Raw genomic sequence first — 20,314 nt, 5'->3', positions numbered from 1 at the left:
TAAAGGGCACTATTCATCATGGCCTGCATATTAAGCCTTGTTCCTTACATACTCCAGTGCCATTGACTGCATATTGTGATGCAGATTGGGGCTCTGACCCTGATGACAGAAGGTCAACCTCAGGTTCCTGTGTTTTCTTTGGACCAAATCATGTCTCCTGGACCTCTAAAAAGCAAACACTGGTTGCCAGATCCAGTACTGAAGCAGAGTAGCGCAGTCTGGCCAACACTTCTGCTGAGTTGCTATGGATTCAATCATTGCTTCATGAGCTTCATGTTCCATTCATGACTCCAAGAATCTTATGTGATAATATGGGGGCGGTTGCTTTGACCCATAATCCAGTGCTTCACACTAGGACAAAGCACATGGAACTAGATATTTTCTTTGTCAGGGAAAAAGTTCTGAATCAGTCTCTTTTTGTTCATCATGTACCTTCTGTTGATCAGCTTGCAGATATCTTCACCAAAGCCCTCTCTCCTACTCGATTTGAAGCACTTAGAACCAAACTCAATGTGGCTGAGAAACTTGTTTCTCACCCACCTTGAGTTTGAGGGGGTATATTAGAGTATAATATATAGTCAGATATAGTTTCTGTTATGGAGTTAGTTACTCTAGTAATTAGCTTAGCTGTCAAGTTAGTTATCTTAGCTGTTAAGCTTAGCTGTCAAAGCTGAGCTGGCATAACAGAATTAGTTAGCTTCTTATGCAAGCTTGTAACTCTCTATAAATAGAGAGATCTTCAATTGTACTCTTCAGTTTTTTACAATCAATGAAATTCAGTTAAACATTTTCAATATTCAGGTAAGACGGCAAATTAAGATCAGTCATACGGAGATTTGCCAAATTACGTACTGAATCATACAACCGCTGAATATCATTAGCATAGATGTCCTGTGGCTTTTCCCACACATCATAACATGTTTTGTAGGGACGAAAGTGAACAATCAGTCTAGGTTCAATTGCCTGGTATAATAAAGAAACAAGTTGATAATCAGCCTTGTCCCATTCCTTCTTCTCAGAAGCATCAATATCAGCACACTTTTTAGTAAGGTGCTCTGACAAACCTTGACCCAAAAACCAGATCTCAACAGCATTGGACCAATCTAGATAATTTGCCTCATTCAACTTCTCAGAAGTGCTAACAGGAGTCCCAGAAAAAGCGAATGAGATGAGACTCTTCTTCTCACCCTTGGGAGGCTTATCCTTCAGCAAATCCTCCATGAAAAAAAGAACAACCAGAAATAGGGAAAACAACCGCAACCAAACAAATCCAAACACACTTCAAACGAAAGGCTCACCGACTGAAACAGGCCAAAAAACAGAAACAAGAGACCTCAAACACAGAAACAAACCACAGAAGAGGAATCCTGGAAGAAAAACAAGCAAACCCAGAAAAATTGTCAGCGGCGACAGGCGGCGGCGGTGGCTGGCGGTGGCAGCAGAGGCGGCTGATCACGGTGGTGGCAGCAGCAGACTATGGTAGCAGCAGCCGGCAGCAGTGGTGGCGGCCGGTGGTTGCTTCCGGAAATCTAACCGGTAAAAATAAGGGTTAGCCTACGACGGCTGGAACCCTAAACTAAACTAGTAAACCAGAGGGAGACTTGAATCAGAAAGCTCTGGTACCAACTTGAATGAAATATTCTGATTCAGTATTCCATGAAGCTGAGTACATATATATATACAAGAGTTTAGGGATAGCTAAATAAGGAAAAGATCTATCCTAATAAAAGATAAAATATACTAAATATATTTATCCCTATTTATTTTATCTACATATCTCAACACAGATGAATGGGACAACTTGTTGGAAAGAATTGGTCGAGGAGTCTCTACTGAGGATGCAGAACTTCAAGAAAGTTCCATTGACTCCTTGGAGCTTCGATTTTGGGCTTCTTATCGAGGACAGACTCTGGCTCGGACAGGTTATAAACTCCTAGCATATCTTATCTGTCTTTATTTCTGCTCTGACAGACATGGCGTAATAATGTATTTCCGGTAATTTTGGTTTTTTCTTGAACACTTACACTGATTTTTCTTGATCCTGCAACATTGCTTATTTTCATTTGCAGTGCGTGGTATGATGTATTATAGGAGGGCTCTAATGCTACAGAGCTATCTGGAGAGCAGATCACTGGGAGGTAAATACATAAGAATATTATGTGCAACACTTGGTGATTTTCGGTTTGGCTTGTATATCTGCTGACATCTGCTGTATCAATAGTGGACAGTAATTCGCAAAACAACTTCATTACAAGTCAAGGTTTTGAATCGTCACGTGAATCACGAGCACAAGCAGACTTAAAGTTTACTTATGTTGTATCATGCCAAATATATGGTCAACAAAAGCAGCGAAAGGCACCAGAAGCTGCTGATATTGCTCTCTTGTTACAGAGGTATAAAAAAATGTCATCTTTTCCCTAGTGCTATTTTTTTGAATACTTACAATTAGCCTGGTGTGAGTGGCTTCCTTAATATTTCATAGACATAGAGTATTTGAAGTGTGCATTAGATGCCACCTATTGTCTATCACAAACTTTGAAATTTGAGAGGATCTATCTTTCTGTGGGTGTGTATGTTTGTATTGCACGTTTTTGCAGTCTTCGTTCTGTGAAGGTGTTTTTGCATGGACTATACTTGTTGCAAATTTGTTTCAGTTCGTTGTTTGAGTTAGTTAGAGTATGGTTCAGAGTGCTAGATGGTTGTGCTAACAGTTGTGGTTACATTTGAATAGAGCTAACAGAGACTGTTTATGGATACTAGAACCTCTCCGAAGATTCAGTAACCTTTATTATTATTTCCTCAAAGATTGGTATCTGATCTCTCTCAATATGTTCTATCTTTTTTCCCAAGGTAGCGTTTGGTAGACAGGTGGGAAGGGAACAGAACGGGACATCTGGGTTCTGTTCTGTGTTTGTCATGTTTTTAAGAGGGAACAAAACAGGACATAAGGCTCCTAGAACGGAACACTTTGGTTCCGTAGAAAAGGGTGGAGCGGGAGGGAACAGAACAGAACACGCTAATAAAATACGAAATTACCCTTAGGTTTTTTCCTTCATCTTTCCTTTTTTTTCTACATCAAGCCGTCTCTTCAAAATTTCTTTTCTACAACTGCATTCCCATTTTTCTACGAAAGTAATTGCCATCGATTGCAGTATCAAATCCAATCGTTCCAGTTGTTAATTCGATCCAAATTTCCTTCTGGCCAACATGATTGCTTCAATATTTTTCTTTTGTTTTTATGAATTTCTTCTTTGCATATATAAATTTGCCAACATAACAAAAGTCAATGGGAAGAACACAGTGGTGTTAACTGTATTTTGCGTGAATAACTGGTTGAAGATGAGATTAAAAAAATATAAAAATGATTCTATTAAATTCCCTTTTTATATTTAACCAAACATTAAACATGATAGGATATATGTGTAATTAATCTTATTGTCCTGTTCTATATGTGGTGTAGTTGCCAACCACAACACACAACATTATTGTCCTGTTCCTTCCTGTTCTGTCTCGTTCTGTTCTGTTCTGACACCAAACGCTACCTAAATATCTCTTATTTTGCCTTTGAACACTTAGGTTTTCAAAAAAATTTCTTTAGAATTATATAAATTCTATTATAATTCGGGAGGATATTTATTAATGTCATCTAACTAGGAGCATTTTGTCTCTATCACTTTATGTTCTATCTTTTTTCCTAATTATCTCTCATTTTGCCTTTGAACTCTGAAGTTTTCAATTGTTTTCTTTAGAATTATATAAATTCTTTTCTAATTTGGCAGGATGTTGATTAATGTCATCTCACTAGGAGCATTTTGTCTATCACTAAAGTTTTGCTGTTAAATTTTCGTTTCATTGTAATATCTCTACAAAGTAGAATTTCTTGGTTACTTTGCTTTTTAAAATGTAGAATATTAAGTTTGTGTGTTTGCTATCAGGAATGAGGGACTCCGAGTTGCTTTCATTCATGTTGATGAAAGCACAACTGATGCAAGCACCCCACGAGTGTTTTATTCGAAGCTTGTCAAAGCTGATATTAATGGGAAAGATCAGGTAGAAAAAAACTTCTACTGACATCCGTTTTTGCTCATTAGATAGTCTCAAACCTGTTTGGGTGTGCTTAAAATATTTAGTGTTAATTTATGCGTTATATAATTTGACTTTATGCAATTTTAGAGTGGGCCTGTGTAATGTCTGAAAATCCATTCATCCATCTATGATGTTAGAATTATAAGTTTGAACCACACACCACCACAAAACTCTAAGCTTAAGGCAATGGGTGTGTGTGTTCTTTATTACATATACACTTGTACACTAGCTAATCTACTCAATGTGGGACTTATTTGAGTCTCCACTTGGTATTCCCTAATATATAAGAATATCAGATTAATACGCCTGATGACTGCTTTTATGGCTTAAACGCGTTGTATTCTCCACATGGACTTTTTTGGCAATATATTTTTTTAGTTTTGTTATCCATCTATTTATTTTAGTATTCTTTGTAGTTATTCGTAGGATAAAAGTATGTACTTATAAGTTCACCCATTATCTGGGCACTTTATAGATCTGGGTTGCCCATTATCTTACGTGCAGCAATCGATTTGTAATTCATTAGTTCTTTACTCCTATTTCTTTTTATCTTCATTGCCAATCTTCCTTTTTGCTGTTCTTGGATGGAATGCTTTGTCATTCCGGCTTCGTGGATTATTAATTTATTATCTAAATGAAGTTGATGACATACTGATTTTATTTTACATTTTCTATTTTATCATTTTATTCTTTTTTTCTTTGACGGGTTCTTTACTTTCATATAGGAAATATATTCTATTAGACTTCCTGGGGATCCAAAACTTGGTGAAGGAAAACCAGAAAATCAAAATCATGCTATAATTTTTACACGTGGTGATGCTGTTCAAACTATTGACATGAATCAGGTATGACATGTCTCATTCTTGCTTCTGCCAAGTTTTTTACTTTTTTCAGTTACAAGATTTTCCATGTTGCACTATGGTTGGCAAATTGTAATAAATTAAGGAAATGGAAGGTTCTCTCAGTTCTTTTCTTTGTCATGTTGCAACTACATTATAAATATGTTTTGGTGGTCCACTGTTTTATCTGAATTGTCGTTTTGCATTATGCATTTTAAGATAATTGGGGATTCCACCATAATTTATGTATACTTAAAAGCTATATAAGATCTGGTTAAGTTTTTGCTTTTTCTGGCTTTGTGGTATTATGGTGTTGAACACCATAAATTGTATGCGCTTGGGTGATTAAATTAAACCTTTTCACTTTACTTTTATTTGAATCTAGTATTTCTGAATCTTGATTTCATGCCAAGATAGATGTTTACTCACTAGGGCTTGTTTGGCGGTCTTGTAGTTCGGGTTCGAGGTAGGTCTAACTCTACCCCAAAAGTTTGAATATTCTGTATTTGCTTATGACTTCGTAAAACATGGGTTTTCCACTGGAAATTGTTGGTTTTTATGCTGAACCTGTTTTAGTGTGTGTATCCCATTTATCAATATCTATAGATGGGAGGCACATAACTATTTGCAATCGTGGAATATTCTTATTGTACTTTACCCAAATTCTGTGGTTTGACTTCTACATGCAATGATCATTTATCAATATCTATAGATGGGAGGCACATAACTATTTGCACTCGTGGAATATTCTTATTGTACTTTACCCAAATTCTGTGGTTTGACTTGTACATGCAATGATCATTTCTCCTGTTATATGCTTATTGATATTATAATATGCAGTTCACCAGCCTATGGTACATATTTGTGAGTAAGTGATATTTACTAGAGATATCTCTCCTCCATCAAATATGTGGGTTAATGCAAAAGTGACTTAGGAAACAAGTTTTAAATATATTAATTTGATATTATATTTTATAGGACAATTATCTTGAGGAGGCAATGAAAATGAGAAATCTTCTTGAGGAATTCCATGCTGATCATGGCCTTCGCCCTCCAAGCATTCTTGGAGTGAGGGAACATGTTTTTACTGGAAGGTATGATATTCAGCTATATTTTATTTGATAGACAAAGTGTGAATGGCTTTCACTCTCCAATCTTGCTTACACATTGCATGCTTGATACTGCTCCAGTGTCTCATCCTTGGCTTGGTTCATGTCAAATCAAGAAACTAGCTTTGTAACCTTGGCCCAGCGTGTTTTAGCATTCCCTCTCAAGTAAGTTATGTTTATTGCTGATATTGTGCACAAGACAATTAATGAAAATAATTAGTGAACCCATAATTTTTATCTTTTTTATTTATTTTAATTTTCTCTGATAACAGTAGTCTGTCATTGGGAAAGATTTGAATTTGAATGGTCTATCATTGAACATGTGCCATAATTGCACATTATGGTTTCATTATATTTGTACATGTAATTAATGAATTATATAACTATATATTGACAATATAGATATGTTTTACACAGACATGAGACATCCAATATAAGATGGAGAATGTAATTGGGTATCTGTGTAAAACTGTTTAGACTGGTCTATATTATTTTTAAATTCATAATTAATGGAAGTTAATTATTGGAATACTTGACCATCTTGTGACATGAAGTGTTAAAGGCTTGAATATATATTATAATGCCATTGATGATTTTTTTTATGCTATACAATATATAAATTGATAAGCTGTGAAAAAAATATTTTAATATAGTGATTTTTTAGCCTGTGTAATGCATAACATGACCGTTTACTTTTATATTGTTTAATTCAAATTATAAAGTTATTGTTGTAAATAAGGAATTAATATAAGAATTATTATTAGAAGATTATATTCAGTATTAGGAGATTTATTCTCTTATTAGGAGATTGTGTACATAATTAGTTATTTCCTTATTTAGGATTAGTCTTCTTCTATATAATGTAATTACCCTTTGTATTCTGATTAAGAAGTAATAATACAATTTCTCCTACTTTCAAGTTGGTATCAGAGCTCCCGATCTTGGGAGTTCTGCTTCTGCGAAAAAAACCCTAGCCGTCTTATTACGGCCCTTTTATCTGGTAACGTTTCCTGTTTTGCCACTGTTGGCTTATACCGTTTGGAGGCCTGTGCTCTTCATCACCGGCCTGCCATCCTCTGTTCGTTACTCCGATTGCACAGAGAGGGTTCCCCGTGCCTTTTGGTCTTGTTCTGAGGGTCGTTTCCTCACTTTGTTGGTGTTTTTTCTTGAGAAGCCTTTGGTTCTTCCATTCAAGGAGAGTGCAATCTTCTCTGTTTCTGTTATTTTTCCTCTTGTTTCCCTTCTACAGTAACATCTCTCAGTATGTCTGGAGACGAGATTCCCATACCTAAGGAGAAACTCACTTCTGGAGTGAAAGTCTCTCTTCCACCTTTGACCCACAAAGATCTCCCGGTATTACAAGGTTCCTTTCGCTTGGATGGGCGCAACTACCTCCAATGGTCTGAGCTCATCCGTCACACTCTCATAAGTCGCAAGAAAATCAGTTATATTGAAGAAAAAGCCCCTGCTGAAACTGATCCACAATATGACACATGGCGTGAAGAGAATTCTCTTACTCCATGATTCCGGAAATTAGCCGGAATTATATGTTTTTCCCTACTGCTAAGGAGATTTGGAATAATCTGGCACAAGCATATTCTAAGAAACAAGATCTCTCAGCTTGTTATGAATTGGAAAATAAAGTTTTCAATTCTAAGCAAGGAACTCTCTCCGTGACAGATTACTATGAGACCTTGAATGGTCTATGTATTGAATTAGATCAGTATCAAAATCTGAAGATGAAGTGTGATGCTGACTCCACAACATTGAATAAATTTATTGAAAAAGCGCGAATCTTTAAGTTTCTCTCTGGGCTTAACTCTGAATTTGATCCGATTCGGGTCCAAGTTTTGGGTAAAGAGCAACTCCCTTCTCTCTCAGAGGTGTTCTTTATAGTTCGTGGTGAAGAAACTAGGAGGACAGTGATGGTGGAAGACAAATCAGTTGATGGTTCAGCCTTAGCCTCTGGAAAGGGTCCCATAAAAGGATCCACCTCTTCCGGACACCCTAACCGTGATGATCGCCCCAACCGTGATGATCGCTTCAACCGTGATGATCTCTTCAACCGTGATGATCGTTGCACTTACTGTAAGAGGTCTGGTCACACCAAAGAGTACTGTTTCAAACTTTATGGAAGGGAAAACGTCCTTAGACGTATGAGGGGGTCCAAAGGTGCTCCGCAGAGGCGCGCAAATCACACAACTTCTGACATGGAAAATGATGGTGAAGTCCCACCTGTACCACCAGCAGAAGATGTCCCTAGCCTTAGCAAAGCAGAATTGGAGCGTCTGAGAGCTTTTATGGACTCATTGAGTAAGCCCTCTGGTTCTTGTTCTCTCACAATGACTGGTAAGAGTTCTACCTTCTTATCTCTTAATGCTTTGAGTACTGAAAATGACTGGATTATTGACTCTGGTGCTACAGATCATATGACACCTCACCCCTCACATTTATCTTCTTATTCCACTTACCCTGAAAAACACTATATCACTGTTGCTAATGGATCCCAAAACCAGATTACGGGATGTGGTAATATTCACCTTAGTCCATCTCTTCCCTTAAAGCATGTGCTTCATGTCCCAAAGCTTTCTAACAATCTTTTGTCCATCCATAAACTCACTCGAGACTTGAACTGTGTTGTAACCTTTTTCCACTCACATGGTGTTTTTCAGGATCTTGCCACGGGACAGATAATTGGGATTGCTAAGGAACAGGACGGGTTATACTGTCTGCGGCACGAGGAAAGCAAGTGTCATCAGACGAGTTCAGAGTCCTGGAATACTTCTCAAATATGGTTGCGGCACAAGCGTCTTGGGCATCCTCCTTTTAGTATTCTTAGGACCATGTTTCCCCATTTATTTTCAAAAGTGTCAGTCGAATCTTTTCATTGTGATGTTTGTCAGTTTTCTAAGCATCATCGTTCAACTTTTCTTCCTAGTAATAATAAATGTGCTCAACCTTTTGATCTTGTTCACTCTGATGTGTGGGGACCTTCGTCCATTTCTAATGTTTTTGGTGCAAAATGGTTTGTTACTTTTATTGATGATTGTACTCGGATTACATGGGTTTTTCTTATGAAAGATAAGTCTGAGGTGTTTCAATTATTTGTTAACTTTTTCCACATGATTAGAACACAGTTTGGGAAACCTATTAAGAGGTTAAGGTCAGACAATGGGAAAGAGTATGTTAACAAGAATTTTTCTGAATTTCTTACAAAAAATGGTGTGGTTCATGAGTTGACTTGTGTTGACACCCCACAACAAAATGGGGTTGCTGAAAGGAAAAATCGTCATCTTCTTGAAATCACTCGAGCTTTACTCTTTCAAATGAATGTTCCTAAGTTTTATTGGGGGGAAGCTGTCTTGACTGCTGCTTATTTAATTAATAGGTTACCTTCTAGGGTTTTATCTAGTGTTAGTCCTGTGCAGGTTATGACTAGCTTCTTTCCGTCTGTGCCCATTAAGTCAGGTCTTCAAAGTCGTGTATTTGGTTGTTCCGCCTTTGTCCATGTTCACGGTCATCATCGGGGTAAGTTAGATCCTCGGGCTATTAAGTGCATCTTTATAGGATATGCCTCAGATAAAAAGGGCTACAAGTGTTATCATCCTCCTAGTTGTCGTGTCTATATATCCATGGATGTTACTTTTCAAGAATCAGAGTCTTTTTATCCCAGAAAGTTGAGTCTCCAGGGGGGGAATACTCAGGAAGTTGAGTCTCCAGAATTGTCTGTTATTCCTCTTCTACAGGATCCCTTGATGCCTTCCTCTATTCCTATCACTGAGGACAGTGATGATGATGACAATGGTCCTGAACAAGTACCAAATCAGAATGATGACAATGGTCCTGAGTTAGTACCAGATCAGAATGATGACAATGGTCCTGAACTAGTACCGGATCAAAATAATGTTGACAAGTTCAGGATAAAGTACCAGCGGAAAGTAAAACCCGTCTTGATCCAACAACAAGACCAACCATCTGATCCTGAGGTAAGTGTTCCGAACCCTGAGCCTAGTAATTCCTATGAGCATAACCTTGATGACTTACCTATTGCCTTACGAAAAGGAAAACGTTCTTGTGCCAAGTACCCTATATCCCAGTTTGTGTCTACTCAAAATCTTTCTGTGCAGCATCAGAGTTTTATTTCAGCTATTGACTCTATTAGAGTCCCTACATCAGTACAAGAAGCATTAAAAGATAAGAACTGGATTCAAGCCATGAATGAAGAGATGCATGCACTGGACAAAAATGGAACTTGGGAGATTGTTGAGAAGCCAAATGACAAGAGGACAGTAGGTTGCAGGTGGATTTATACCGTGAAGTACCGATCTGATGGCACACTTGACAGGTATAAGGCGAGGCTAGTTGCAAAGGGATACACCCAGACCTATGGAATTGATTATGAAGAGACATTTGCTCCGGTAGCAAAAATGAACACTGTAAGGATCATTCTTTCCTTAGCAGCTCATTTTGATTGGGAGTTGCAACAGTTTGATGTTAAAAATGCTTTCTTGCATGGAGATTTGGAGGAAGAGGTGTATATGGAGATTCCACCGGGGTATGACCCTACTTCAGGAAGAAATAAGGTGTGCAAACTGAAGAAGGCCCTATATGGGCTCAAACAGTCACCCCGAGCTTGGTTTGGGAGATTCACTAATGCTATGGTGTCTCTGGGTTATAAACAAAGCCAAGGTGATCATACCCTCTTTATCAAACATACTCAAAATGGTAAACTCACTCTTCTGTTAGTCTATGTAGACGATATGATCATTGCAGGTAATGATGAACTTGAGAAGCAGAATCTGAGGAAACAGTTGGCAGCCCAATTTGAAATGAAGGATCTTGGAAAACTGAAATATTTCCTAGGTATGGAGGTGGCATACTCGAAGCAAGGGATTTTCATATCTCAAAGAAAGTATGTCCTTGATCTTCTCAAAGAGACTGGTAAATTGGGTTGTAAGCCCATTGGAGTGCCTATAGAGCAAAACCACAAGATTGGAAGTAGTGAGGAGGACCTTAGGGTTGATAAGGCTCAATATCAGAGACTTGTGGGGAAGCTCATTTATCTATCTCACACTAGGCCTGACATAGCTTATCCTGTTAGTGTTGTCAGTCAATTCATGCATGACCCACAGGAGAGACACTTACAGGCTGTGGATAGAATCTTGCAGTATCTGAAGGCAAGTCCAGGGAGAGGTCTGCTGTTCAAGAAGAGTGAGCAGTTGTCTATGGAGGTTTATACTGATGCAGATTATGCAGGGTCAATTGTTGACAGGAGATCCACTACAGAATATTGTATGTTCTTGGGTGGAAATTTAGTTACATGGAGGAGCAAGAAGCAGAATGTAGTTGCTAGATCAAACGCAGAGGCAGAGTTTAGAGCCATGGCTCAAGGAGTTTGTGAACTGTTGTGGATGAAGATCATACTGGATGATTTGAAAATAAAGTATGAAGCTCCCATGAGACTCTTCTGTGATAATAAATCTGCCATTAGTATTGCTCATAATCCAGTCCAACACGACAGAACAAAGCACATAGAGATAGACCGGCACTTCATCAAAGAGAAATTGGATAGTGGTCTAATATCTACAAAGTATGTCCCCTCAGGACTTCAGTTGGCTGATGTGCTCACCAAAGGACTTCCCTTGGAGCGGTTTCGAGAGCTTACTTGCAAGCTGGGAATGATAGATATTCATTCACCAGCTTGAGGGGGGTGTTGTAAATAAGGAATTAATATAAGAATTATTATTAGAAGATTATATTCAGTATTAGGAGATTTATTCTCTTATTAGGAGATTGTGTACATAATTAGTTATTTCCTTATTTAGGATTAGTCTTCTTCTATATAATGTAATTACCCTTTGTATTCTGATTAAGAAGTAATAATACAATTTCTCCTACTTTCAAGTGTTATTATAAATAAGAGAACATTAGGTTAGGGAAGCATTTGATTATTGAGTTGTCAAAGGCATTTTACCTTGTAAGGGAATTGACCTTGGAGGAGCATAAGCTCCTTCGTTATTTTTAATAATATTCCAGTTTTTCAGCATATTTACCTTTTTGCCGCTTTAAATTGGTGGTTGGCTGTTTTGGGAAAACCAACTCGAATGTTAAGTGTCAGTAAGACTTCTTGTATATAAAAGACTTTAGTCTTGTAATCAAAGTTAGAATGAAAATACAATTCCTTTCAGATATCAAATTCTCTCTTTCTCTCTTCTCTTTTCTCCTATCCTAGATATATTATACTGTAATGTGCAATCCTTATTTTGTGCTATCCTGACTTACTACGGAAATGTCTCTTAGATTCTATAACATATATAAACCTGTTATGCTGATTTCCATTGAACCGACTAATTCAGTGAACAGGCTGCAGTAGCCTAATGGATATCCAAGGAGAACCAACAATTGCATTATCACATGGCCTAAACGGATAGTTTGGTTGTTAGATAAACTCAGAACTGTGAAAAGTGTTTATCATTGATGATTGAAAAGCTAATGATACAAGTGTTTGATTACAACTTATATAGAACTCTATAGCTTGCTCAACAAGCTTAACAAACTCTAACTGATTCAGTTTGACAGCTAAGCATAACCGCTTAGCCTAACTGAATTGCCAACTCATCATAACAACCCTAGTGCTGACTGTACTAACAGTCAGCAACTACTAAAGTGTAACTCTACACATTCATACAGTGTACCCTAATATTGGTGGGGCATCATGAAGTATGGTTAGGGTGTTTGAATTTGTCAGGGTCACAATTCCAAGTTCCAACCCTGACTATGTAGAAGCATAAGTGGCATTAGGTAAACATGTGTACTGTCTGGAACTTATCCATGAATTCAGATGCCAATATCATCATCTTCAATTTTATATTTGTCAAGCAACCAATTATCCCAAAAGCTTAAGCTGTTAGGTAAGGGTCACATGAATGATTTTATATTTGATGCAGCGGAAGTCGTACTAGGATTGCAAGCGCAAATCCTAAGGAAAAGGTTTCTGGAATCCACCAGAAAGGAAATTAGCAAGTGCTAAAACCCTAGAAAATACACTGGAATCCACCAGAGAAGAAGAGAAAACTCTTAAATTTTATTATCAATCAAAACTGAATAGGCTATGCCTTACAATTGCTTAAATAGGAAAAGAAAGAAAATCCTAACCAAAAAGAAATAAGATCTTGAAAGATCCTAATTGAAAATAAAAGATCCTAATTGAAATAAATAAGTTTCTAACAAAAAATAAATAATATCCTAAAAGATCTTAATTGAAAATTAAAGATCCTAATAAATAAAATCCTAATAAAATACTTAGATTTTGTTTTGCGGGCCCGAGACTGATTAGATGGGCTAAAATCCGATCGGGCTCATTCGACGAGCGACATCATCGTCGAAGCGCGCAGCCAGCCGCGCTACATCAGTCTCCTCCACCCCTGAGGAACTCGACCCCGAGTTCTCATCGTGATAAAGGGCCGCATCTTCCTGATACTCATAGATGTCAGCTACGTTGAAAGTATTTGAGATATTCATGTCATCTGGGAGAGCCACCACATAAGCATTGTCATTGACCTTTCGAATCACCTTGAATGGACCATACTTGCGTGGCTTCAACTTGTTGTAAGTACCAACTGGGAACCTCTCCTTCCGTAAGAACACCATCACATCGTCTCCCACATTGAAAACTTTAGCTCTCCTGCGTTTGTCGACGGCAGCCTTGTTCTTCATTCCAGTAGCCTCCAACCGGGCCTTTACAGCTTCTTTAACAGTCACAATCTCCTTAGCCATTGTCTCAGCCGCTGCACTAACCCCAGGTGCTTTAGGCAATTGTAACAAATCCACCACATGTCTGGGCACAGAAGTGTAAACGAGAGAAAAAGGTGACTTTCCGGTAGCTGAGTGCAAAGCACTGTTATAAGCAAATTCCACCTGTGGAAGAGCTAGATCCCACTGCTTCGGTTTATCCCTGCAAATACTCCGAATCATATTTCCCAAAGTCCTATTGGTTACCTCAGTTTGTCCATCAGTCTGTGGATGTGCCGTAGAACTTCGGTTCAGCGCTGTTCCAAATAACCTCCAAAGAGTAACCCAGAAATGACTGAGAAATTTGGTGTCCCTGTCTGAAGTAATCGACGTAGGAACCCCGTGAAGGCGCACCACCTCCCTGAAGAACAGTTTGGCTATGTTGGACGCATCAGCAGTCTTCTTACAGGCAATGAAGTGCGTCATCTTGGAGAATCTGTCTACAACAACAAACACAGAATCCACACCTCGTTGTGTACGAGGCAAGCCCAACACGAAATCCATAGCCAAATCTTGCCAGATATCATCAGGAATAGGCAAAGGCATATAAAGACCAGTGTTTTGGACTGACCTTTAGAAACCTGACAAGTGTAACACCTCTTGACTATAGTACCAACGTCCCTCCTTAAGTGTGGCCAATAATACCTCTCTTCCAGGCTAGCAATGGTCTTGTCTCTGCCCAAGTGACCGCTGAGTCCGCCACCATGTAAATCTCGGATCAACTTTTCCCTTAAAGAGGAGCAAGGGATGCACAGCTGATCCCCTTTAAAAAAATAGCCATCACGGATATGATAATCTGCCGAAGGATGCTTACCACTACACTTGGCCCATAATTCCTTGAAGTCAACATCACCTTCATACAGCTCTTTAAGGCACTCAAAGCCTACGATCTCCTGCGCTAAAGTAATTAGCAAGGAAGCTCTCCTACTCAACGCATTAGCAAGGAAGCTCCCGATTTATGCTGAATAATAAAAGGAAACTTCTGTAAGAAACTCACCCACCGAGCATGCATCTTGTTTATCACTTTCTAGCTGTGAAGAAACTTCAAAGCTTGGTGGTCAGTAAACAGAATGAACTCTCTCTGAATTAGGTAATGTTCCCACTGGCGTAGAGCTCTAAAGACTGCATAGAACTCCTGGTCATAAGTGCTCCACTTCTGGCGAGCATCACTCAACTTCTCGCTGAAAAAGGCCACCGGTCTCTTCTCTTGAGACAACACCGCTCCTATGCCAACTCCACTAGCATCACATTCAACTTGGAACACTTTATCAAAATCAGGGAGTGCTAGCACCGGTGCAGAGCATAATTTCTCCTTAATCAGGCCAAAACTTTGCTCCTGTTCAAATCCCCATTTGAACTTTCCTTTCTTTAGACATTCAGTGATAGGTGCAGTGATAGTGCTGAAATCTCTGATAAACCTCCTATAAAAAGTAGCCAAACCATGAAAACTGCGTACTTCAGTTACTGACTTTGGTGTGGGCCAATCCCGGATTGCACTCACCTTCTCTTCGTCAACATGAATCCCTTCTTCTCCAACAATAAAACCTAGGAAGAGTAATTTGTTGGTGCTAAATGTACACTTTTTCATATTAATGTATAACTGGTTCTCCTGTAAAACTTGCAACACCTGCTTCACATGCTCCAGGTGTTCTTTCTTGTTCTTACTATAAATCAGAATATCATCAAAGTAAACAACCACAAAAGAACCAATAAATGGACGCAGAACCTGATTCATCAACCTCATGAAGGTGCTGGGGGCATTTGATAACCCGAAAGGCATCACCAACCACTCATACAATCCATCCTTGCTCTTGAAAGCTGTCTTCCACTCATCTCCAGGCCTGATTCTGATCTGGTGATAGCCACTACGCAAGTCTATCTTTGAAAACACCTTAGAACCAGCTAATTCATCAAGCATATCTTCCAAACGGGGAATTGGGAATCGATACTTGATAGTTATCTTATTGATGGCTCTACTATCAACACACATTCGCCACTGACCTCCTTTCTTAGGGACAAGGAGGACTGGTACAGCACATGGGCTCATGCTCTCACGAATGAATCCTTTCTTCAGCAAGTCTTCAATCTGCTCCCTTAAGATTTCATTCTCTTTCGGGCTCATCCTGTAGTGAGGAAGATTTGGCAAGCTAGACCCCGGAATCAGATCAATGTGGTGCTGAATATCTCGCATCGGAGGCAACTCGTTGGGTAGCTCATTTGCAGTCAGCTCTTTAAAGTCCTCTAGAATCTCTAGGACCTCTTCTGGAATTATCGGTTCCTCTTTGACAACGCTCATCAATCCTTTAATTACCACTGGACAGAAGCATTTAGTTTCTTTTACATCCTCATCAAGCTCCTTTTCATTCTGTGTCATCACCAAGAAACTGGACTTCTTTTCTACTGGACCCTTGTCAAAGTGCAAAACAGGAGCCATAGCAATTTTGTGTGTTCCCCATGTAAACAACATCACATTATCCCTTCCTTTGTATGTAGTATCAGTATCATACATCCAAGGCCGCCCAAGTAAAATATGACAAACATCCATACTCAAAACGTCACACAATACCTCCTCTCTGTAGTGCTTCCCAATGGAAATAGGTACCTTGCAAGTCTGTGAAACTTTCACATGTGGCCCTTTACTCACCCACCCCAAGGTGTACGGTTTCTCATGAGGCTCTGTTGTCAGCTTCAAGTACTCTACCAGCTTTTGGGAAACCAAATTCTCAGTGCTGCCGTTGTCCACGATCAAGTTACACACCTTGTTCTTAACAGAACAGTGTGATCGAAACAAATTCTTCCTTTGACTTTCTTCTTTGGATGATAGCAGGATCCTCAAGAGCACAAAGTTTACTCTTTCCTCAGACTCCTCTTCAGCAAACTCAACCCCTTCATAGTCATTGTTCTCCTCTTCCTCCTCAGTCTCCTCATTCAGAATGGCGGCGGTTCTCCTAGAAGGACAAACATTGGATCGATGACCTTGCCCACCACAACGAAAACACTTATCAATTGCCGGTCTCGCATAAGGATTAGTTGGTTTCTGGTTGGGTGTCTTGCTCTGTTGCACACCGCTAGAACTGTTGGCTCCTTTGTTTCCTGAATTGGGATCCTTGGTTGTTGGGCTCTTTTCCTTATCGCATGCTGACTCGATGTTGTTTTGGGGAGAGTATCTTCGGAAAGATGGGAAATTTCGAGGGGACTTCTCTATCAATTCAGCCTTCAAAGCTAGACTGGATGCTTCAGCCACAGTCCACACAGTTTGCAAACCCATCTTCTCCTGCAAAGAACCCTTTAAGCCACTGATGTATCGAGCCACCTTCTGATTTTCAGATTCTCCCAGTTCGTTACGCTCAGAAAGACGTAAGAACTCAGTTGTATACTCCGTCACAGACTTCTTTCCTTGCTCACAATCGATATACATCTTATAAAGAATCTGCTCGTAATCTTCTGGTAGAAATCGCTCCATCATCAATTGTTTCATTCTTCGCCAAGTTCTGACTGGCCCTTTTCTCTGTCTCTGCCTCTGGATAACAAGCTTATCCCACCACACAGCAGCAGTACTTTTCAGCCTGATTGCCACCATCTTGACTTGCTTATTCTCGGGGACGCCCATGACGTCGAAAAATCTGTCAACATCAATCTGCCAGTCTAGAAACTCCTCCACTCCCATAGTTCCGTAGAACAATGGAATATCAGCTTTCACTCGGTAGTCCCGGTTATGATTCTGATTCCCTTGGTCAACTATTTCTTCTTCATCAGCTTCATCTCCTTCAGAACTTGAATTTTCCGTAATAATGGCATGACCGTTGTTGCCACCGTGCGGAACCCTACGCGGTACTCTTCCCCCGTCTCTTCGCTGGTTCATGTTGTTGATGCTGTCAGTTAAAGGCGTCATTAACGTCGCCATCTGTTGTGTCATCTGTTCTGTCATCTGTTGTGTCATAGCAGTTAGGGCCGCGGTAAGAGCCGCGGTAACATCCTTCAGGTCTGCTTTGGTCAATGGTTGATCTTCCATGGTTGATCAAGCAAAGAAAGGAGACAGGAGAAAGCCTGCTCTGATGCCACTTGATGCAGCGGAAGTCGTACTAGGATTGCAAGCGCAAATCCTAAGGAAAAGGTTTCTGGAATCCACCAGAAAGGAAATTAGCAAGCGCTAAAACCCTAGAAAATACACTGGAATCCACCAGAGAAGAAGAGAAAACTCTTAAATTTTATTATCAATCAAAACTGAATAGGCTATGCCTTACAATTGCTTAAATAGGAAAAGAAAGAAAATCCTAACCAAAAAGAAATAAGATCTTGAAAGATCCTAATTGAAAATAAAAGATCCTAATTGAAATAAATAAGTTTCTAACAAAAAATAAATAATATCCTAAAAGATCTTAATTGAAAATTAAAGATCCTAATAAATAAAATCCTAATAAAATACTTAGATTTTGTTTTGCGGGCCCGAGACTGATTAGATGAGCTAAAATCCGATCGGGCTCATTCGACGAGCGACATCATCGTCGAAGCGCGCAGCCAGCCGCGCTACATCAATATTGTATTCTAACAAGTAACAATATTCTCTCAAACAATGCTGATTAGAGCTTTTGTATTAATTTATTCTGTCATATGTTATAGATGTAAACATTGATCTCTTTTTATTTTTGTTTGTGGAAAAACTTGCAGAGTTCGTATGCACTATGGACACCCGGATGTATTTGACAGAATATTTCACATAACTCGAGGAGGCATTAGTAAAGCATCACGAGTTATCAATATTAGTGAAGATATATATTCTGGTGAGTAGATATTTATAGTACTATTAGATCTGATGGTGATAGTATGATGATGTTCCAGAAAACTAGGAAGTTTCTTCAGTCATTTAAGGTCATGGTTATAATCCGAAAAAGTAAAAGAAAGAATCTTTTCATGAATTCTCCTATGATGGTAACTTTCTTGTTATTGACAAATCACCATTGTAACATCTGATCCATGTGGTCAACCTTACTTAATGGGAAAAGACTTTTGGTTTTTGACATTAGAAGAAACAAGAATAATTAATGTGGAGAAATTTAGACAATGACCAGTCATTTTCAACAAATCATGGGAGATGCATAAACGATGTGCATTCAATTTAAAACTATAAATGCATTTTAGGATTGGGGTTTATCTATTATTGTCATCAGTTAAACTCAATGATAATGACATTTCATATTGAATTCCTAGTGTTTTCTCATTTTTTATATTTTTTCTATATAGTTATTTTTATTAAACTGAGACTTAAATATACTTCAGGCTTCAACTCTACATTGCGGCTTGGAAATATCACACACCATGAATACATTCAGGTTGAGTATACAAGTAAACCATGAATTCTTTCTGGTTTCAGCAATGCTTCACTCTTCTCATTTTCTATTTTCTGGTTCCTTCGATAGGTTGGAAAAGGAAGGGATGTTGGGTTAAACCAGATTGCCCTCTTTGAAGGAAAAGTGGCTGGTGGTAATGGAGAGCAAGTGCTTAGCAGGGATATTTATAGGCTTGGGCAACTTTTTGATTTCTTCAGAATGCTTTCTTTCTACTTCACAACTGTTGGCTATTATGTCTGTACCATGGTATAGTTCTGAGGTTCTTTTTATTTTGGGGGGAAGGGGATATGATGATGTTGACTGGTCTTGGTTGTCTCATTTATTTTACAAAATTCTACCGCAGATGACAGTGCTCACAGTATATGTATTCCTATACGGAAGGGCATACCTGGTAAGCTGATAAGACAATTTCTTTCTATCTTTTACCACTTTTGCTTTAGTCTCTAACTGGACTCGTTTTGCTATGCTTTCATTATGTACCGAATTTAGTAAGCAAATAATATACACCATGTTCTTTTATAACTATTCTTTTCTTCTAAATAATTTGTTGTTCATCCCCCAATAAAAAAAATACTACTCTTGTGATACCTGTCGAAACCCATTGAGCCAGTGAAGTAGATTTTTATATTTTCCATATTTTAACTTAGGGCAAAACAAAAAGGCGCCCCTCCCCCCCCCCCCCCCAACACATAGCCTAACCATCCCCCACCGCTTAACTTCCAAAAATACTCTCAAGTATAAAAAAACTCTGTACTTTAGAATCCGAAACCTAAATTTGCTTTTTTTGTTCTGTCATTTAACATGCAAAAGCAAAAATATAACTTTCAGTTCAAAAAATTTTGTAATTGCCAGAATGAAAACTAAGTTCCGGATTCTAGAATCCGGTAGCTATGTCTTCTGCAAAAGGTAGCTTAGAGGTGAGCATTGCTCTACCATTTATAAGAACTTGGTTGGCCATTTCTCTGGCCATAATAAGTCATATGTAAACTACAAAGTTATACACTGTCTAACCATGTCTACAAGGAAAAAAACAGTAGTTAGTTTACTTATTAAAGCAAGAATTCAGACCATAAATAATTAATGGATTCAAGCTACCGCATTCTAGTTTGCGGTATTTTGTGACTAAGTATATACCACAAAC

The 20,314-nt window shown here is 38.7% G+C and overlaps 1 protein-coding gene across 1 annotated transcript in view; it reads left to right on the top strand.

Moving 5' to 3' along the window:
- LOC130728569 (callose synthase 10) overlaps positions 1–20,314 on the top strand; it is a 72,960-nt gene that overhangs the window by 47,645 nt on the left and 5,001 nt on the right. The window contains exons 32-42 of the mRNA XM_057580078.1: positions 1,788–1,922; positions 2,070–2,138; positions 2,222–2,393; positions 3,936–4,050; positions 4,812–4,931; positions 5,904–6,019; positions 6,116–6,199; positions 18,494–18,606; positions 19,103–19,155; positions 19,243–19,419; positions 19,517–19,564. Coding sequence (XP_057436061.1) covers positions 1,788–1,922; positions 2,070–2,138; positions 2,222–2,393; positions 3,936–4,050; positions 4,812–4,931; positions 5,904–6,019; positions 6,116–6,199; positions 18,494–18,606; positions 19,103–19,155; positions 19,243–19,419; positions 19,517–19,564 — 1,202 coding nt within the window. The remainder of the gene's footprint in view (positions 1–1,787; positions 1,923–2,069; positions 2,139–2,221; positions 2,394–3,935; positions 4,051–4,811; positions 4,932–5,903; positions 6,020–6,115; positions 6,200–18,493; positions 18,607–19,102; positions 19,156–19,242; positions 19,420–19,516; positions 19,565–20,314) is intronic.

The sequence above is a fragment of the Lotus japonicus genome, chromosome 1 (genome assembly GCF_012489685.1).
Source record: "Lotus japonicus ecotype B-129 chromosome 1, LjGifu_v1.2".
NCBI lineage: Eukaryota > Viridiplantae > Streptophyta > Magnoliopsida > Fabales > Fabaceae > Lotus > Lotus japonicus.
This window is presented reverse-complemented; position numbering and strand designations above follow the sequence as displayed.